Source organism: Eurypyga helias, unplaced genomic scaffold (genome assembly GCF_000690775.1).
Source record: "Eurypyga helias isolate BGI_N326 unplaced genomic scaffold, ASM69077v1 scaffold29197, whole genome shotgun sequence".
Taxonomy (NCBI): Eukaryota; Metazoa; Chordata; class Aves; order Eurypygiformes; family Eurypygidae; genus Eurypyga; species Eurypyga helias.
The window spans coordinates 16,016-38,543 of NW_010261530.1; the positions used below are offsets into that span (position 1 = coordinate 16,016).

Here is a 22,528-nt window from a genome sequence, read left to right on the forward strand (position 1 = left end):
GGGAGGAGGGAGGGAGAAATCTGGGGCAATGGAGAAAAGGGCCTAAAGTCACCTGCCCAATTCCCACTAACATTAGTAACGTGGAAGCTGCTGCCCCACAAAAGCGTTACTGACTTCCAAGGCAATGCTTTCACAGAAGCAATGTGCCATCCGGTATCATTCTCCTAGACGTGACACCTCAGGGACTCAGGAAAACAGAGCCGCACTAAAGCCATGTGAACGGAGAAACAGATTGAGCTGTGCAGCTGCTGCTCTCAGCAGAGCTTATTCAACACTTCACAGCAGGCAGTGGCAAGGGGAGAAGGCACTCGGGCATGATGCTTTTCCCATCAGTCGGGAAGACAGATCCCAGTTGGAGACAGGAAAGGTAAGGGCAATATGCAGATTTTTAACATCATGCAGCACTCCACAAGACCTGGATGAGACCTGCTTAATATGCAGGATTTTGTCCAAGACCTGTCAGGTGGTGGTAATTTCAACTTTCCTGGGTTAATCCTTTCCCCAAAAAGGCTAGTGTGTCTATTTATATGTAGCCACATTACATGTCTCCAAGCGGTGGCCACTTTGGAAATCTTTAGAAACCATCTTTTGGTTTGTCTTCACCATCTGATAACCAAAAGATGCAGGAGGGGGTTACTCATCAAAATTCCCAGGCCGCTTGTGATCCTCCTGCCCCCCCTTAGCTACTCATGATGGTTGTAAGGGCTGCTCACAGACAGCAAGACACCGGCTCCCAACGGCACACCACAAATCCCACTTGACTCTCCTGGCTCTGTTCTGGGTGTGGGAGGAGAACCCCTGAAGGTCTGGTGAAAGAACATCAAGGCAGCGACACATCGTTCTCATCATACAACTGATGAGAACCAGGCTCAACCAGGTCAAATGCGATCACTTTCAAAACACTTAATACTAAATGATGGTACCAGCTACTGCAGAATCTGGAGACCCTCTTCAAACCTTAATGCATTAAACCTTAAAGCTCCTGCAGTCTTTAGCAGTTGACTATTCTAAACTAAGAAGCTGTGATATTTTGAACATGTGGGGGTGCTCTGCCAGAATTCATAATTATCCATCCCTAGCTGTAGCTCCAACCGCAAGATTAGAACTATTTTAGTCAAACCTAAAGGTTTCCACATGAAGACACACAACAGATTGGTAGAAAAGCTTTCTTAGGTCCCGGACAGAACTGCCATTCAAAACCACCAAGAGGCCCTGCATTTACATACCAGATAACCAGAAATCCACATCCAGATCTTTGCTCTGCCTGAACTGGATCAGGGTCTTCCACTTCACTGCCTGAGTCCTTATGCTCTTCCAGAGAACCCGTTGCTTCTCTACAGCGTGCTGTGTCTCCCAGTTCCCACTACTGAAACACAAGTTAGCAAAGTGTGGACATAGCCCTGAATTTCTCAGATCACAGCTGAGAGGGAACCACACTCTGTGTCGGGATGGGTGAGCCTCTCATTTCTCATGAGGAGATTTCAAAGTTCCTGTGTGCTTCTAAATGTGGGGAACACCAATTTTTGTACTTGACAATATTTTCATGCAGTCAAAATACCATTTCCTGATCAGTTTGAAGGGAGATATTTCCAAAACCAACTATCACAAGAGGAAGGAAAAGGCACACCTTAGCAAGGAAACCTCCCTGGTGGTACATGCAGCGTGAAGGTGATTCGGAAGCGAGCCTGGGAAAACAGGACACCCCGGAGACAAGTCTCCTGAATGCTGGCAGAATTGGAGCTGCACACCAGGACTCAGAGGGTCTCTGGGGGATGCCATGCGATAGCTGCACCTGGTTTCTAGAACATACACTGACACAGCAAGCACTACTGGAAAAACATTATTGCTCATTTCCCAAAGGACTGCTACATAAACACCTACGTCTCTGTTGCCTTAGGTGAAAAGACCACAAGGACTTGAGACTCGGAATATGAGAGTGAAGCCCTTTCATAGCTCTGCCACACGCTTACCAAGGCAATTTCTAATAAAGGGTGTTTCAGCCTCTGTATCAGGAAGAAAAATTCTCTCGCCTTTTGAGAAAGATGGAATAAGGCTTGGCTGCAGACACATGACTGAAGTCTGGTTGCTACTCAAATGACTAAGCGCATATTTTTCATGACCCCAATTCTGTCTACACCGCAACAGCGGCAGAAAAAAAGCAACCAACCTTATTATTGGTTCAGTATAGCTAAAGAGAGACCCATGCTCACCCACCAGTTACACGTCTGGTGACACGTTACAGAGCATACAGCTTCAGATCTGAAGGAAGCAAATATTTAGGGAAAATAAATTAAACAAAAACAAATCCCAGAATGGGAATCAAATGAAGTGAGCAACAGAGCTCCCCATCCTTCTTTAGAGACAATTCTGGAAACTTGGAATTGTGACATTCAACCACAGCCCAGAATCTCACCTCTTGGTCTGCCCAAAAAAAGGCTTGACTGCAGCTTTTAAAGCTGCACAGACCCTGTCTTTGGAAGCTTGTAAGTAAATGTTCCCCCCTTTGAGCTCTGCTCCCCCTGACAGCCCTGCAGGCCTTGGCCATGAAGCCCCTGCTGTTTTGCAATACACGCAGCAGATTTGTTCTCTGGCAGATACAGCCACTCGGTTGTCTTACACACCTCGCATACGGTACAAAAACCGATTATCTGTCAGAAGCCAGAGAGAGATTAAAATCCCAGAACCAGAGGTGCTCTCTGGCACTTTAAAGGCTCCATTCTGCAAAGATACTCTCAGATTTAAAGATTATAAATAGGTGATAGTGTTGTAGGTGTTGGCAGCACTACTCAGACCAGGTTTCATCTAGGCCACATCTGATGGCACCCTTCCCTTCGACTTTGCGAACCTTCCAAGAAACGTTTATTGTTGCCTGTCACAAAATTCAGGATGCCCAGTCAATAGTCACGTTCCTCTTCCTATCTTTGCCAATCTCCATGCTGTTAGCCTGTAAATACTGTTGCCATAAATTTCCTTATTATCAATAATCTATTGTGTTCAGCATGCGTTTATTGTGCTTTTAGCTCAGACATCCTGTCCCCACGTTTTTATTATTTGGGTCAGGTTAGCACAGAAGCTCACTGTGGTAGCCCTACCAACTTGACACATGAAATGACATGACACACACAATCCTGTGTCTCCTCTCCCTCTGCCCCAATACCCAAAGACTGACTCTCTTCACTGTTCAGAACATGCAGGGTTGTGGGTTTAAAACTCCAAGCAATCTTTGGATTTTTCAGATACGTTAACATACTTCTACATAGCTAAGCTGTCAAAGCCATGCCACTAGAAATTACAAGGGAAAACACAGCCTATAGAGCTTATTGTCCAGCCAGGACCAACAAACCTAGTGTGTGTTGTAGCTGCTACGCACACCTAGATGCACCTGTAAAAGAAACTGCAAGGCAGTTCAAAAACCTGAAGTTCTGACCCAGTCTAGGCAAATGGGGTAACTTTTGGAAAGCAGAGTGAAGAAAAAGAAATGGAAGCTGAATCCTTCTCTTTGCATATTCCTGACCAAAAAAGAAAAACTAGCAGTAAAGCTAAAGGCAAGGCCCAGATTGCAGTTTCCACTGAAAAGGGTTCAGTGAAAGAGAAGAAACCATAGTGAAGCTTTCTGGGATGTGATTGATAGTAGAAGTAAAAATAACCCTGCAGGCAGTTGAATTTCTGCAAAGTGTTTATTGAGAGCTGTTGTGTGATACATGTTGCATGGACTGCAAGTTTTCTGCAGCTTATGGCCCTGGCAAGTGCCTGTAAGATTACACCGTGGGTTTTTCCGACAGTGGAATTTACATAGACGTGTTGCCTATGGCAGGGTTAAGAGGCTCAGCTCTTGCCAGTAAGAGACTGGACTCAGGAATCTCAGATCCTTTTCTAAGTCTAGACTTCTTTTGGGACAAGAACTGCCTCTGGATGTCACTTTCTTCATGTTTTACTGCAATGGGGTTCCTTTTGCACCAATTGTTTGAGAATCTCCAACACAGAGATGAGAGAGGCTGTAATAAAACCTGATAATACACACCCTGTGCACACAGCATAACTGAGCAATTTCATCATTCTGTTGTTTCTCTAAATTGTTTTCTCTCCATTTAATACCCCCTCAATAAATATGTAGTAAATAAATTGTCGCAGGTGAAGAAAGAACCATTAGTCTGTGTTGTTCTTGCTAACAACAGCCCTCTGTGGTAAGTAAGAAAACACAGATTTCACAGTAAGATTAAAACTGCCATTTTAGACCTTCTAACATTAGTCAGTTCCAGGCGTAATGTGCCTGAGTAACCTGAATATTGCTCCCCTTGTATGTATGTATTAAACACAGTACAACTATACACTATTCCTCCCTCTTCAACCTCATCCTTACAACAGTTGGAGTACCACCTGACCCCGATTGGGATGCAAGTCAGATGCAGAGTGACAGGAGCTGCTATCTGTAGCCTCTCCCACCTCCTCTTCATTTTACATAGAAACTGGAAAGTGTGACAGAGGGAAGAAAGGTCTTGTGGTTACCACACGGAATGCTACTCTCAAAAATCAGGATTTTACTCTTGCCCCTTTCTGATGTCATGCAATGATCAGGAAGCCAACTGAGCAAACAGGTAGCCACTAGTTGCCTATGCCTCATTCCTTGGAAGCCTGAACTGCAGGCTCATTTGTGAAAGTCCTGGGCACAACCAGCTGTAGCAGGGCTTGGGTGTAAAAAACTAGGCTTCAGCTGAAGAGCAGCGCGCTGCAAAGTACACTGAGAAGGCGCAGGGGGAGGAATTAAAAAAAACAAGCCCCCCTCAACCCAGATACTTCAAATGGAGCTCCCAAAATTCAGTGGATACTTTTACTCTTAGAAGTCTACCCTGTTCCTCCGCTTCCCATATGTGAAGTAGGGACCACACACACTTTTACCTCAAAGCAATGTTGGGAAACTAAGAGTGATCCAGGCATAACAGTGAAAACACCACACACCACAACCAGGAGGAAAGGAAAAAATCTGTTCCCAGAGTAGGTCTAGAATAACCTGAAGTAAAGAAGCCTCGTCCACATGCTGAACAATGACAATGAAACCGGCTATCGAAACCAACCATTTAACAAACTAATAATTTTGCTTGTGCACCTAAAAAGGCTGAAGTGTGGTAGAAAATAGAGTGCAAGACAGTGAAGTCTACACATAGCATGGATCCTGACATTTATTACATCTGGATGCTGCTTCCCAACCCAAAACTGCTACTTTAGGAAGAAGTTTTGTGTGTACGTGAGAGAGATTGTCTATAGTTTTTGTGGTATGCTTAAGGTTTTTTTTAAGCAACAGCAAAACAACCCAGAAAATACCAAATCCCCTCATGCATCAGCTACCCCTCATGACTTACCTGCAGAGCTAAAGCTCACAGATGTACTGCACAGGCCGCTGCCATCAGCTACAAAAGCAGCGAATGACATAGCACAGAATATAAGAACTGTGGATAAAAAAGGATGTAAACCATTTTATACCAGTGGGTTTTACAGCTACTTGATGACCGCTCCCCATTCTCTCTGCCGGTACCCGCAGATCCCTGCTCCTCTGTGCTTTTGGGGACAGCGCGAGAGTCAAAAGCCTGACTAGAGACTAGTACCTCTTAGTACCTGCCTCCAGAGCTGGGGTAGATTTCAGTAGCACAGGGATTCAATCCCTGGAAGACACCTGCTCCACTGTAGTCTATGGCATGCCCAGTGCAAACGCACCTTTGGGAAAGTCACCTGTTAAAACTGAACACATCTCTGCTGACCATAAAAATTTAAAATTTGGCTGAACTTGGGATTATTTTAAGGGTGACAGGGCAAGACACTCATAGAGCAGAATTCATCTCTCAAGAAACTTCAAATCCAAGTAACAGGCAATTCACTAGAAACTTTGTTTGTATTTTATGTAGGCAAAACATTGTTTTCCTCTAGTCATGAATAGAAACGGTTGAAAAATTTCTGCCAAAATAACTCTTGCAAAACTACTTCTGTTCAGCACAGGAAATATCTTAATACTCTGACAGACTTGAAGGATGGTGAGAGAGGCCATGTAGAGCATGGCAATCCCATCAGGAAGCTCAGCTGAGCCCTGGCTCCAGGTGAGTGCCGTGGCCAGCCCAATTCTGTGCCTTTCCAGGGGCACAGCAGAGTTCCCTGGTAAGAGCACGCACAGCACTGACCTCACAGTACCATTTTTCCTGATATCTGTGTTTTTCTTCTCACACAAGATTTATCACTTTAGTCACAGTCCTCATGTCTTCACCAAGATAAACCGCTCTCTTAACTTAACAGATATTTTCCCTGAGTAAGGACGACTTTGGTGGTGATTTTTGTTTCTTTCCACAATTAACTCCGATACTGCCTGAGAAACTAATTACATCAGAAAAGCAATCAGTATTTTATCTGAGATGCCTTTTCCTGATGCTGTGTTCAAACCACATATATTCAGCTTCCATCACTGCTCACCCTTGCAAACACCCATTATCCAGAACGATCTGCTCTTGGAACAATTCAGATAGTTGATGTTCTCCCGTCTTCCTTGATAGACAGTATCTGTCCCTCGATGCTGACACTTGCAGGGTGCAGACGGCAGTTCCGTCCACACAAGGAGTTACACCACCAGCACTACGGTAGCAGTCAGATGAACCCTGATGCACCAAATACAACCGAGTGTCTCCAAGTGCAGCTGCATAGAAAGTTCTTGGGGTTTTTAAATGCTGCTGTGCTGTCATTAATTCACCCACAACAGGAATAAATCTGCTATCAGTCGGCATCATTCTCAGTATTTTACTTCTGCCTATTTCTCCCATCTTCTGGAGAGCTGCCTGGAGAGCTACAGACTATTCACTTTGTTTTGATTTTGTAGCACCAAACTGATTACTTTTCTGTTATTATTCTGTCCTTTCTACTTTAAAATCATTTACAAAAACAGAGTAATCAACAACTTAGCACAACCCTCAGCATCTTTTACTGTAACTTCATTTGCTTTGTTCAAATTCAGCTACAATTTTCTAGGAAGCCTAGGTTTAGTAAAGAACCAAAGACTCGAATGAAAGACTTTATAACTTTACTAATGCCTGCTCAATCCAATAATCAAAACAGAATTTTAAATAAACACAGTCAAACTAAAGAAGTCTGGGAATATTTGACCAATTCTATGCTAGACTTTATAACACTTAAAGTCTCTTGCTCCAGCAGAGACCCCAATTCAACAGCAAGAAAGGGGAAGCAGGCTGATGTACAATGCACAGAAGCAGCTCTTGGAGCAGCCAAGCTTCCTGGAAGGCAGTGCTAACAGTTGGCTCCTGTTTTCAACCAGCTAGCTACAGACACTACATAAACTGTTACTGCTGGCACAGGATGAGGGGCTGTAACTTCAGGTTAGAGTAGCCTACAGCCTTTGACACCTGTATGCAATTCCAGGTTACAGCCCTCATGCTAAGAGCTTCATCATCTGTGGGGTCACCACCCCAGATCAACCTTATCAACTTACCTCCTCCAGCCCTTCTACCTGTGTCACCTCACCAGAGAGGCCATTTGGCAGGCAGTATGGAAGATGCCATCCCAGAAGACTTACGTGGGTACATATTAAGGAAAACTGAGATCAGTGGAGAGCACGTGCATTGGAAGAGCAGACACACATCCCAGAACACTCCCTTGTTCTTGTGTATGTAATCAAACCTGTCCTTCACAGCGAGACATTATGGGGCAGCCACTGTACTACTTACCCCAGCAGAGCTCTGCAGGTAGGCAGCCACCTGCACCGCACACCACGCATACTGCCGATACAGCCCCGCGGAAGCAGGCACAGGGCATGCTTCCCCAGTGCTCTCCCAGCCTTCAAAAACTGCAAGTAAAGGTAACAATTGCACGTAAAAACTACCTGAATTGTAGAAGTGCTGGGTAAACATGTGTCACAGCTTCTCCAAAGCTCCCATGGGAGCACATCAACAAAATAACTAGGTAAAATTTGGTATATTCTGCTGAGTAAAATCCTAACATAGCCAAATTTTTCTCCTCACACATTTGGCAGATTGTAAAATGTAAATTATAATCCTGTGTGGATATACAGGAAAATGTAAATGTTGAAATTGGAACACAGACCTCACAGGCCTGGTGTTAACTCACAGAAACTTAGGTTACTGTAGGGTCACCAGAAGCACAAAAGCCATACAGTTATGCTGAAGTGCAGGAGTAGCGTGCCATCTACTTTGGGACTACTTTTTCCTATATCCTCAGTTTATATTATGAACAGAAGCCTGAGTATTTCCTGAAAACGGCAGTGCTTACTGACTTCTATTTTCAAAACCAGTGAGAAAACAAATATAAGGCCAAAACTGAATTCCTAATTCAATCCAAACTCCAACAGACTTCTCAGAAAAAAGGCAGAAAGGAATTTAACATTTTTATCTTAGTTACTCATCCTACAACTTCTATTTTGTTATGTATTTGTGGTTACTAACAAAGCCTCTAGTGGGCTACACTTCCCAGTAATTAATGTTTACTTGTTCCCCTTTTCCTAAATAATATAAATTTTGGCTCTCATATTCTCCAACAAAGATATATACAGACATGCAAAAAGGGCAAACCAATGTACTTTATTTTGAGCTAACAAGCTCTATGATTTCAGAAGACATGAGAAGGGCATATAATATCCCACAGCTTATATTTCTATAACTATTAAAAAAAATTAGAAATCATTAAAAACTAACTAGTTGGGAAGCATATCAACTGTAAAGAACAATATGAGTATAGTAATAATACACTCCTGCCTGGCTTCAGAAAAATTTCAAATCCAAATACTTATTTTATTTTTAAAGCAAGTTTACTTTTTTCTTCATCAATGCATGCCTTATTAAATGAAAAATTAGATACAAAAAACTCAAAATTTAGTAGTTTGGAAAAAGATGAACAGCAAATTTAATCACCCTTCAAAAGTACAGTTTCTATTTACTGAATGCTAAATGGATCTGAAAGAAGGAAAAGGGGAAAATTGCAAAGGGTGATGTCTCACAGATTACTTTCCCCTCATATAATTTTTAATAATAAAATGGAAGTTTTGAGGTGGAAGGAAAAATTGACATTTACTGACATTTAGCAGTTAAAATGTAATCCTTCCAGAGAATGAATAGCAGGGAAAGGTGGGGGTGGAGAAGAAGGGAATGAACTTCTGCCCTGATTACACAGAAGAAAAAAGTTAAAAAGCGGGGAATGAACCAAATGAAAGCACAAAACCACGAGTCTTCGAAGATGAAGTTCTCCCAGGCATGGAGGAGGATGTCAGAGGTCCCTGGAATACTGATTTTGGGCTCCCTAGTAATGTTCCCTACAAAACAAGCAGTCAGCTACAAACCATTAATGGTGATCAGTCACACTGAACTGCAGAAGAGATCATTGCCACCGATGTCTCAGTGGCAGCAATTAGTGACCAATACACACTAACACACAGCTCAGACTCTGCATACCATTCTAGTTATTTGGTCAGGAAAATGCTTTATACATTTAATTAACCCATTTTAAAAAGCAAATAGAACAGAAGAAGATCCTGACGAGTTTTGTGGCAGTTTTCTATACGCCAATTGCTATGTAGATGCAAACTGAAACGCAAAACATCAGCCAAGATTTCTGTATGATCATGCAACAAAATGTGCATAGGAATCCAAAGATTGACTACAGTCCAAAGGTAGGAAGTATTTAGATGAATAATTGGCAGATTTAGATTAAAGCTGGCATGAAAGTGTAAATTATCTTAATTAAAGTTAATTTATTTCTTAATTAAAGTTTAAGTATAATTTGAAGGCTTGGACAGACAGCTGAATCATGGAACAGTTTGGGTTGGAAGGGGCCTTAAAGCCCATCCAGTTCCAACCCCCCTGCCATGGGCAGGGACACCTTCCACTAGACCAGGTTGCTCCAAGCCTCATCCAGCCTGGCCTTGGACACTTCCAGGGATGGGGCAACATGAAGACAACTCAATGCAGCCTGATTTCTCAGTCAGGTCGCCATTAGAAAAGTCACTGCTGATTTGAAGTGTTTCAAGTTAAGTAGTTAAAATGGAGGGAGCTCTACTCTGGTAAACTCTTTTATAAAAAACCCTGATATACTACAGAGCTTTAAAATATATTGTCCTTCAGAGAAGGTGAGGAGCCTTTGGGTAATAAGAAGCAATCATAAAACAGAACCTTGATTCATACTAATAACATGTTAGCAGTGCTAATCTCAGCCAAAGAGTATAAGCACATAATGCTCTTGCACACATCAGGTAAGGAGCAATGACGTGCAGTTGTCTACCAGTAACCCCCTACGCAGCGGGAAGCCAAGGGAAGATGGAACGTGTTAGCGTTATTCATTTTTAATATAAACCAGTGCCACGTTCCTCGGTGATGTAGGTGGGGTGTTGCGCACACGAGAAGTTGGCGGCTGGCAGTGATATTAACAATACCTTCCCCTACCAAGTTGTCCCTATTCTAACTTGCTCAAATGCAGGTCAGTAGATCAATTTTAAGAGACAGAATGACCGTTTCGGTCTGCTGAGTCAGGGCATCCTCAAGAAACAGCTGAAGAAATCACACCTGGAGCACACACGAGTTGTGTTGGAAAAGGGTTGTTCAGCACACAATACGAAGTCATAGCACACTGAGTGGACTCAGATGTCCGAGTTCAGAAGGTTTACATAAACAAAACCAGAGCATACCCACCTCCTCACGACCACTGATGCTTGGGATAGATGGGAAAGGTGACATGCGAGGAACTCCACACCCAGCAGTATCATGGATGTTTTCCCATCCTACCCTTAGAGGACTGCCACACAGTCCTTTCTCACACTGACTACCCAGGCTCCAAGTCCAAACCGTTCTCCTCCAAAACTGCCCTCCTGTGAAACATGCTCCTTTCCTTGCAGGATGCAGGCAAACTCCTGCTTTAGGTTTTGTTTACACAGTCCTGCACAGTTATTAGCTCATATTGCCAAAAATCAAGATCGTCACAGATACCAAGAAGCAGCTTGGGGTATTTTGATATAATAAAAAATTATTATTGCTGTGTTGGATGTTTTATTGAGCCAACACTTGTGAGAACTTTCTCTGTATTTTCCCCGTGAGACTTGACTTTTGTGCACAAACACACAACGCTGCAGTCATTCACCCTCCCTCACACCTCCACAACGGTGATTCAGACAGCGGAGAGGTGGGAAAGACTCAGAATTAATTGCTCTTGTAGAAAGCCTTTTATCAATAATGTATATTGCTGTTTTCTCCTCCTCCCTACTGCAGTAAGAGGTTAGTTTTTGTAGATCTTGAGTGTCATGTCTCATTTTTCAACGGTAACAGACATACAGCCCCAGCCCAAGTCAAGACAGTTCACACTCACCTGCCAAAATAAAGGCGTGCCTGGCAATCAGGGTTTCTGAAATGCAAATGGAACGAAAAGTCACTCTCACACTGCCTCTGCCTTCCAGCGGCCTTTAATCACAGCATCTCAGCAACAGGAAAAAGCTATTACAGAGCTGAGAGACTGGAGGAAAATTCCACTTGATGCCAACACACCAGAAGTGAGACTGTTTCTAAATTAACTGACCTTTCCTCGTCCACTGCTCCTACTCTGTCAGTCTGCTTCCTTGCACTCTGGTGCCGGAAACCCTGCGAGACGCTACTTTGTAGGTTTCCAAACAAAGAAAATCAACTGAGAAACCACTTAACCAAACCTGATAAACCTGGCAAAACACCTAATTGCAGTACACAAGAAACAGCTATCCAGAGATTTTGCCCTTCGTAAGAATGACTTGTGCACCAGGAACTCCAATGCAGAGCCAGACAGTTGTTAAGAAAGTGACAGAAATAAACAGTAGGAACACAACCCGCTATCAAAAGCAGGTCACATTTATTCTGAGTTGCAGATACAAAGCTTCGTCTTTAGAAGTCCGTAATAGGCACCCAAAATTTTAATTAAAACCATATCTGCGTTGGGTATGTCATTTCGTCATGTATTTGAGCCGGTTTAAAGCATTAACTTCCCGTTTCTCTGAAGTTTCAGCTTCTGGTTTTACCTGTCCTCAGCAGTCACTTTTTACCATAATTTCTATTAAAGGGGAAAAAAAGCAGCAGCAAGTGCCTAAAAAGAAGTTTGAACAACATCATACTGTTTGCATTTCCATGGGGCCACGGCTGGTAAAAGTGCCTTCCTGCCCTGCCCTTCACAAGGAGGGGAAAGAAAAACAAGGGATCTAACAATGAACAGCCATTGTGAAAAATCTATTTCACTCTATGTTTACACAACTTGCCCAGGAAGACACACCCTTACATGAAACTGTTATGCAAGTGATGGGCATTACCCACAGCTACAGCCCATCGCAAAGCTGGGAGTGACGCTCCGCCTCCCTCTCCTTGGACAGGAGGATATTTTACACCCGCAGCAAAAACACGCTGAGCGCAAGAGAAGCAATACAATCCCTTCTGAAGCTCAAAGTTTCATTACTTATCCTGACAGTTTTGTAATTATAAGTTGTAACAACAGGACCTAGAAGACCGCAGCCAATTTGTACAGTAGATTGAAACGACGGGGTTTTTCTTCACGATTGCGGTACTTGGAGAAGTGCTTTTTTCTCTCAAGGTCTTCACAGCATCACTACCACTTGCCTCCTGAGGCAGATTCATTTCACAGGTTAACTATGTATTAGAAAATACTTTTAAACAACGCAGTTTTCCAAGGCCGGGAGGAGCTGGGCCAAGGGGATGGGTGCCTCAGAAAACCCATCTGAGCAGGTCTAGTTGGAGCACGTTTCACATTACTGGGCAGGGTGAAAGGACTGATCGTTTTTCATGTTATCATTCATAACCAGACATGGAACACGGGTCAAAAAGAACCGTGCTCTACGCTCCATTATCGCAGACTTACTGCTAGAGGTTTTCCATGTATGCACGTGCTATTTTGTTCCGAGAAAAGCTCTTTAAAAAGCATACAGCAGAGCAGCGCCCTGCAGAACAGAAAGGAACAGGAAGCTGCTAAGCCTCAAGGAACCATCAAGCCCCGCCATCCTCCCAAGTGTCAAATTTTGACTGTCAATTGATTGGAAAGGGAAGAGTAGGCCAAAATGAAAGGCTTTCACTCTTCACAAAGACAACAGAGACGTTGTACTGTAGCGTGGCTGCAGCAAGGGCCTCCAGCCCAGCCACGCAGCTGAGCCAGAAAACGCAGCCCCCTCCCCTCCCTACCTTCCAGCGCTGACATCTTTGGTGTTAACAACCCTGTTGCTGTGGAAACCAGACTGCTTTTCACAAAGCCACATTGACTAAAAGCAACATGTGGGAAAATGGAGTAAGGCCCTGGGAGAAATTAATGCTTGACAAGAAAATTAAATACATTTTTTGTTAAAAATTAAGCAAGTAAGGGATAGTATTTCTCGTCATTAGAACTACAGGCAAGGAGAACGCTGGCAGCTGTGGCAGTGCCGAGCACCAGGCCTTGTGGCACTGCAATTGGGATTTTAAGGACTCCTCATCCCTGAAATACAGGGTAGATTTGACGCAAAGGAGCACACAGGAGCCCCACGCAGAACCCAGGTGCGCGAGGCGGCTGCTCTCTATCCAGCTTTTAACTGCTCTCTCTAGAAAACAAAAACCAAATCCACCCCACAGTGTAACAGAAACCAAGTACAGCTACAAATCACTACTCAGGGGCTGTTGTTAGGGCTTACAGCTGATTCACACCTAGGCAAACCACTCGCCCCAGCCAAAATTTCACCGCACAAGAAAGTTCAGCGGATGAAGAGCGTGACTCACTCCGCACCCTGCTGTCTCCAAAGAGTTTATGTTTTTAAAAGTGTCATCCAAAAAAAAAACCAAACAAAAAACAACCCCTTTTCTGAGCTCTCCCCTTACTATGGGCTTAATAAATCTGTCCCCAGCCCCAGCTGACTCAGATCCCAGGAGCTGCCTTAGGGTCTTTTACTTGGAACGCCAGGGTACTTAGGAGTATTCAAGGAAAAAAAATATTAATCCTGGGAAAAAGCCCATGGAGAAGAGCCAGAGTTTGAACTGGCAAGACTTAAGATCTGTGAGCAGTGCAACTTTAATAAGATTGGCTCCTTAGCCAGAACATCTGAAATTCCTTGTAAAGACGGCACATTCAGGGTGGTTTGCTTGGGGTGTTTTAGGTTCATCAAGCAAATTTTTCTGAAGGAAAAATTAATTTTATACAAATACAATATTTGCTTTTTCTCTTAAAACAGGCCGTGAAAGCTTCAGTTCAAAATGCCACGCATTACAAAGATTGAGGAACCAGGAGGCCCCGCGTGATTTACATGCTGAGCAAGAATTCTCTCCCCTTTCACTCCCGAGGTATTAAAACGCTGGAGCGTTATAGCTTAATCTCATTTACCGAGCTTTGAATCATCTTAAGTACTTAGGAAGTCTGTGTAAAATACCACAATCCACGCAGTTTAGACGCTCTAATCCAGACAGACCACACCACCAGCTTTCACTGCCGTTGGTGGAAAGAGGTTCTCACGGTTTTCCCATTAAGTAGACAGACCACCTACTCTCCAACACAGGCCATGTCTCTGCCACTTCCCTCTTAGGAACGCTGCCACCTCTTCTTACGGTGTAAGAGCCACAACACAACCAGTTCAAACAACCTGACTGGACCCAAAGAGACAAGGATAGCTATGCAGGCAGCTGTACTGTTGCTACTGCAATATTATATGCGATCCTGAAATCTGGCATTCTAACACATATTTAACATGGAAAAATTCCGTAATGAGGAAACATATGCACATCATGAGAGACATGGGAACTTTATCAGGGTCAAGTAAATAGTAACTGCAAAAAAAAAACATTTAGGGATGCAAAATGTTGCCTGTGATTATGTAAATAAATCAGTGATTGTATTTTTTTTTAAATAAACACTGTATACAGTTAAGAGATTAACAGAAAACAGGCTTTATATGCAAGAGATTTATCTCTTAACTTTCTCAAATTCAAAGCGGCTCTTGCTCCCACTGACAGTGACATCTTCCTTCTCTATGCTTCCCATGAATTTATCCCAGCATGAAGACAACCTCGCTTTCTGCTGAGATTTAACTGGCAGCAAGCTATCAAGAGAAGTCAGTGATTCTCAGACCAGGCTGCTCTTACGCAGGGCGCTGCCACGGACAGAGAAGCCTATACTAAGAGAAAAAAGATGCGTGTGAGCCGTGACATTCAGGTGTGGCCTTGATTCTTTCCAAATTATAGAAGTTGTTATCAGGTTTTTCCAGTCTGGGCATCTCTCTAGATGGTATTACCATAAGTAAATGAGGCTGAAGTACACCTGTCTTGTAAATGAACTTTAAAATTCTTGCTTACTGTTGTTCCCTTGCACTAAAGCTGATTTGCAGAATCCAGTTATCTGTAACTGAGACTCCCAGCTAGCATCAATCAGCGAGGTTTTACTTCAGTTAAATGGAATAGGAGGATTTTGACTCTACAGGCAGGAGAGAAAGACAGAGAGAAAGGTATTCCTATTCCAAGGAGGGTGTCGGGTCTGACCGACACACCCATGTGCTCTCCCCCTTTAAGCACCTTCCTTGCAGCTGAAGTAAAGACATATCTGTAAGATTTTCCCCAATCCTTGAACCTGGGTGAAGGCAGGGGGATCCAGCTTCACCTTCCCCAGCTCTGCTGCTGCACAATTCAGGGTGTACCTTGTGCCAGCTTGCCAACAGACAGGAAGAGAACACAGAAGGTGCAAAGTAGCATCAACATAGTTGGTTTTTTCAAGATGACTTAATAATTTATAGCATTTGCCTTTCTGTTTGCACTTTATAGGCTTAATGAAATGCCACCGAACCTAGCAAGAATCTACTACACAAGTTTATTATCTCACACCAAACCCATCTTTTTTTTAATATATTTTTTTAATTATGTGCTGTATTTCAAATAAGGAGACCAGTCAAGAATGTCAGATCTTCAAAGTAAATCGATAAAATCCACCCCTTTTAAAATTAACTAGTCCAACTAGCACTCTGGAAGGTACCATTTGGCCCAAATACGTACAAAGTGCTGAAAGACTCGGGTCTTGAATGACTCACTGGTTTAAAAACAATTCTTGTAGCAGTAGGAACGACCCACTTTTTAATCGACTGAATGTTATTTTAGGTATTTTATGCATATTTACGTAATACTTACCAAGATTGGCACTGAAGGATAAATTTCAAGGACCAGTCTCATGCTACCCATATTTTAGGTACTCCTCCATACACTGGGGGCTGCCATTTAACTAGAACTTTTCTGAACTCATACTCATTCTTCACTGTATCTGGCTTTGATCTACAGCTCCTGGAGTTTATTACTCATACTCAGCTCTGTTACTGACACTGAATTTACTGTAGCATGAGATAAACCAGTATAAATAGGCTGCAGGAAACATGGTAGGTAAGAGGGAACTACAGCATACTTTGCTGGAAAGTGCTAATTTCCTCCTGAAACATACAATCACTCCAGTAATGCAAGAGCTCCTTCATCCTGCACAAAACCTAGCCAGCAATTACACTTGCTTCCCTTGCATTCCCACCACAGTTCTAGCTTAGTACAACATTATTCTTCCTTCTTCTAAAAATGTTGAAATGTTTCATCCCTAATCTGGCATGATTTTCTTCTCTTCTAAAAATGCAATCTATAGCATCTAAGCAGCTTGTTAACATTTCCTACTCTGCAGTCAATCATCAGCCTAAAATAACCTTCACTTTCACTGTACACATTGCCTTCTCCCCTGCTGCATTCTTTTCCTTGAGCATCATCTTATTTCAGGCAACAAACAGGGTATTTTAAAAGTACCAGCTTTTTAGATAACTTGCAAAACACTTTGGACTGTACAGTCTGCCATTTGTGAGCAACCATAACCTGACTTCAGGGTATACTAACTGAGAGCAGATTATCCAGCAATTAGCTTACGTGATGTACTGTTATTTAACATAATCAGAAACATTAGAATTGAGTGAGAGGCAGAAACGTAACTCAAGACTAAATTAAGGTGATGCAGAACGATTTTTCTCCACAGTGACTTCACTCTGAGAAGCAGAACAACATTCTCTATACAGTCCTATGTGTGGTTTCCAAGTACCATTTTGGGAATGATTTTTTTTCCCTAAAAAAATTCTCTATTACCTTCTTTCCTTCCCTCTGAGCACAGAGTTATGCTAATACTTTCACTGATAACAGTAGAGCCTCCTACTCCACGATTACCATTTACATCATTCACCAAAAGTTCCTTAAGCCTAAAATGCAGGAGCCTGTTCATTTTTGCGTTTGCTTTTCACTTCATTTAATGTTCAGGCTTCACCTATTTGTCTTCAAAAGAGCAAGTCATGTACCCTGTATTATTGGCATGTAGTGGCACAGGACATTTTCCATGAGCAGGGTCATGGCTTAACTCACTATTTGTTCCAGAGGGTAAGACCTACGAACAAGCAGGTCTGTTCATACCTACTCCACCTTAACCTACAAGTCTCGGGCGACAGGAAGGCAGCTGCAGAACGCAGCACATAGCAGTGCTTAAGGGGAGAAGCACTTCACAGCTGCTGTACTGCTATCCAGGAGTGTTTTCATATCAAAAGTACCAATACACTCATAACCAATGCACTCTGTTTTCCTGAAGTTCCAAAGGTCTTTGTTTTGCTGCTATGCCTGAACTGTCCTTCCTTTTCTTCTCCTGGAAAGAAGCAGCCATCAGTTTACTGAAGGTGAATACTAGGCCACCGGTATGTAACAGTGTTTTTACATCTGAAACGTCCCCCAAAACTGGGATGCAGAGAAGTCCCAATGCCCCAACTCTGTCTGAGCCCTTCCCACCATCTTTCACAAAAATGAAGTAGGTCATCAAATGCATTGAAGTATTATTTTGACACCACTTAGCGGGAATTTGTGCCAAAAGAAGAAGAAAAAGAAAGCAAGAACAAGGAACTGTACATTGGTTTCTTTTTTTTTTTTTAATGGGAGGCAAGTCCCAGGAGGCCACATTTATCCTCACAGGTTTTTTGGTCTCCTCCTCTCCCTAAGAACAGGAAGGAGTGTGAAAAACAGCAGAGAACACTCCGGCTGATGAGAGTTAAAGGAGTGGAGGTTAAATTTTAGCCCCAAAAGGTAAACAGAAGGGGGCAGGCTGGCAAAGAAGGGACAAAAATAGAAGAGTGACTAGACTTCACTTGACTGCTATTTCTGGATCAACTATGGAAAGAGATCTGAGAAGGTTTTCTATTTGTAAGGGATAGAGACACCAAAACATAGATGCCTTCTAGAGGGCCACAGTCCGGTACAGCAGTTTTGTTTATGCTTCTACTTTTCTAAATCCCTGCATTCTCACTCTTTGAAAACAGTGCTGTTCAGCCAGAATGCCATGACGTGTCTAAGTGAGTAACCAGATTCGATTTTCTGGAGCAGGACAGCAATGCGTGTGGCATTTCCATCTAACAGGAACAAAGCTGACGGCTCATTGTAAAAGCCTGCAGCAAATCACAATGCCAAGCAGAGTAAACTAAGCCACGTAACACTTTAGGAAAATAACCAAAGCCCTGCAGTATCTCTGAGAGGATGTCTTGTGTTTTCCCACTCTAAAGTGATTAGTGAAATCCTAACTAGTTCCAATTACAGACACAGACCAAAGAAGACAACAGGGACCTCCCAATTACAGTCTGTAGTGCCTGACTGACACATGGCTCTTGGGATGAATGTTTCTGCCTGTTCGAGCCCTTTCCTCTCGAGTACCTCAGTTAAAAATCCTTCCACTGAGTAATTTCTATCCAGATCCTGGCTGTGCTGGCTTTGTTCCCATATAAAAGAAAACCTGCAGGCAGAAAGCAGTGCCATCTGCCAAGTCAGAAGCTGCCTTAATGGGCAAGTTTGGTGTGAAGGGGAACAGACTATTACGCTTTATCTTCAGCAGCAGGAGTGATGTTTTTCCGTTCCCCCAGGAGGTTACAGTGAGCACACTCAGGCCTGAAGTATTTGTCCCCAAATACACATCGATCTCAATGGACACCGCACAAGCAACCTCCAGGAAAAAAAAAAAAAATCCATCCAATATCCTTTTTTTTCTGTTCAACTTGCAATTCAATCTTAACATTTCTCTTTACTTGTCAGACCAGTTGTTTTTTTTCCTCTGACAGCTTCATCAGCCTCCACTTTCTATTCCTGTCAGTGAATGACAATCCTGCCATCACACCTAGGGAGTATAAGCAGTGGCAAGGCAGAAAGGCCAAGGCCCCATTGTCCCTACACACAAGAATTCTGCACTGAAGCCATTTCTGTACCTTTTTTTCTTGTTTCCAAGCTCCTAATCCCTTTTCCATGACTGTTTTGACTGGATGGTTTGCTCTGAAGTCTCATCCGGAGCAGGTTTGGGACTTGTGTGGCCCAGTTCAGGTTTCACGAGAAACAACAAAAAAAACTTCCTCTGAATATTTTTATCCTTGCACGTATCTTCAGGGCTAGGAAAAGATCTTTCAATTCTTGCCAATTAACCAAGCACCGTTTTTATCCTTCCTTGTTGGGTAATCTTCTCATTAGACCATCTTTGGAGAGAACAGCGGATTCTCTCTGGGCTGCTGGCAGTTTTACTTAATTGCATATTTAACTTTTTATTCAGCACTTAAACTCATAACGATGGGAAATACATACGCACGAGCAGCTAAATATTAAATCTGCCATTTAAACTCCCTAGAGAACTCATAAACATCTTCATATTTCTGTCCCTTTCAGAAGAAAAGTGCATGCATTCTGAAGCTGGAGGGACAGAGGATGACAAACACATATATAACCTACTCTCAGTGATATATTAGCCATTATGGACACAACTCCGGTTTGGGAAGTGTAGTGCTTTGGTCCGTAATATATTTTAAAAGTTCTGAAAAAGATCAGCCAGTGTAATCAGTGCTACACAGAAACCGGTATTAGAGAATCGACTATAGTTTCCTCTTTGCCATCAGGCAGAGGATGTTCTGTCAGGGCACAGCAACTCTACCTCTCTTCTCCCCTTCCCCAGATCTGAGCGCTGAATTAAAACAGTATTTTACAGATGCTAGTACCCATAGGAATGTATTTCCTGTTTGATGCCAGAGCTGCAGAATTTGGTCTGCGACACACCTGTTGCCACTGGACTGTGCTCTGGAACAGCAACTTCTGTTTTAAAATGCTTCCGGCCCTTAGGTCTGCAAAACCTTTGAAGTATGAATGGCATACAATCAGCAACAAAGCTGCTGAACTCTTCAGAAACAGCAGAACAGCCTCAGTATTACCTATTACCCTTCATCACACCCTGCTAAGTATAGAAATTAATGTTGATAGCACTTCAGAAGGATCTGATTAATGGATCACCTCAGAGTTGTAAAAACCTGACACTCCCTTATGCAGCCACAAAACCCCAGTACTTCCAGTCTGTTTGCCAAAGCCTCCAGTTTCCCTGTGATAAACTTTGGTGAGTCAGCTATGTGAAACTAATACAAAAAAAAACAGTGGGATAAAAAAAATGAGTGTTGGATACCTGAATTAATCAGCATGTTATTGTATTATAAGATTTTCCAGTTCCTCTGTTAAAAAAACTTTTCAATACCCAAAGCTACCAGGTATTTCCAGCCTGTTCTGTCAACGCGCAGAGGCTTCACTGGGGAAGGCAGTTCTAGCTTGGTGCGACCACAGCCAGACCTCCAGCAGATTTGCCACGCTGTCAGCAAACAGGGAGCCTGAGGTTTAAGAAAAGAAAGGGTACCTGAAAGCCTTCTAGACATCCCAACTCAGCAGATTAACACCAGCAAGGACTTGGTAAAGTTCTTAAGTAACTTTCATGACCATTACTTCAGCTGGTTTTCAGTCTTACCACACAGAACCATCCTGGTTCTCACTGCAGCTGGGGTTTGTTTCTAACGGTGTGTTTAAAAGCATCAGGGAAATCTTCAAGTTTAAAAGCTGCAGAGCAAAAGGCAGGCAAGCTTTATGTTCTCTAATTAATGGTTATTGCTCCATCTATTTAAGTAGCACTTATCACCATAAATATCCACTAAACTTACTTGCCAATACTGCTGTAATCAGTGCTTTCCCAGGTAATACCCTTCTGTAAATTAATTGCAAAAATAAAGACAGTAAGTGAGTAGGCAAGGAGAAATGCCCCTTAAGAAAATTCTTCAAAGGGAGGAAGGCCTGAAGACCAATGAACATTTAAACACTTTCAGTTTAGGCCTATTTCATTGCACAAGATCCACGTTATCTATTAGCTATTGCATAATATATTCATTCAAAACATAGTGAGCTTTCTCACAGAACAGACCAAGACCCTGTTCTCTCCCCCACTTTTCTGTCTTTTGAATATGAACACGAGAATTTCACAGCTGATAACATTCTTCTGGAAACTCACACGGAAAATTGTGGAAAAGACTCGAGTTTGGATTACAGTGTTGTAAGTAACAGCAAATATCTCCACGTATTTAAATTCTTCATGCAGCGCTCTTTGTGAGATGTAAGCCACAGAACAAGTAGCTTTTGCAGGGCTTTGGAACTCTGGCCTCCAAACCGTAAACAAACAAACAAACAGATAAATAAATAAATCCCTCCATACCTTCAAAGCACATTTCTGGCCTGTCTCCTTGTTGAAACACTCCAGCACTTTGCCATTGATTCCCAACCCTAGCACCCGTTTGGAGAGTTTGTAGTCATCTGTAACTGCATGTTTTTTTATCTCTAGTTTGACATGGGCCGCTCCCCCAGGCAAGGATTTCACGCTGCTCTTGTTATCCACATGACTCTCTGGCTGGGACTCCTGTTCATCTTCACTTTGTTCCATATCAGGGGAGCGTCTGAGATGACGGAGATACCCAACAGATTCCCTGAGGTATCCTCAGCAGAGTCCCTCCTCTTAGGCGATCCAACAGTCCATTAGCTTGCCATTTAGTCCTGAGTGAAAACATGAGCGAGTATGAGTAATGGATGCGAACTCACCGTTCTCTCACCTAACCACTTCTCTCTCTTCCTTTCTTAACGAGATGACCAAAAGTGGAGGTTCACCTCAGAGAAGCACGCTTTGTTTAGCTCTGCACACCAGTCACCCCAGTTCCAACGTACACAGCTATCGGTCTGCAGGCCGCGTGCCTGCGCCTCATCCTGGACTACAGCCTCGGCTAAGGTCTGTACGACAGATCAGATACGGCCTCGGCTTCGAGGAGCTTAGAAACCTACACAAACAACTTCTTGCCTCAAGATTCTGTGTAGAAATTTCCACAAGGGTCCCTGGCTAAGGGAGTTAGGCCCGAGAGCCACAAGTAGCTGTGCAAACCCCGGAGGGTCGCTGCCTGGGCAGCCTTTGGACCTGATGCTGTGGCAGCGCGTTCCGAACTGCCCCATCCGAGGGCGGGTGGGCATTACGGGTGGGCATTACGCAGGGGACCGTCGAACCACCCGAAAACTCGGGTACGAGGAGCTGCAGCAGCGTGGCTCCCAAAGCCGAGGCGCTGCCCGAGCCCGCTGGGGTCCAGAGGGCACCTCAGGAGCGCAGCCCCGGGGGAGGCACCGGTACCGGTACCGCT

General features: G+C 43.3%; 1 protein-coding gene across 1 annotated transcript in view; it reads right to left on the bottom strand.

Moving 5' to 3' along the window:
- Positions 1–21,789, bottom strand: part of LOC104505117 (MAP kinase-activated protein kinase 3-like) — a gene marked incomplete at its 3' end in the record, with an annotated part of 36,274 nt that extends 14,485 nt beyond the window's left edge. The window contains exon 1 of the mRNA XM_010155412.1: positions 21,565–21,789. Within this exon, the coding sequence (XP_010153714.1) occupies positions 21,565–21,789 (225 nt within the window). The remainder of the gene's footprint in view (positions 1–21,564) is intronic.
- Between the last annotated feature and the right edge of the window lie 739 nt (positions 21,790–22,528).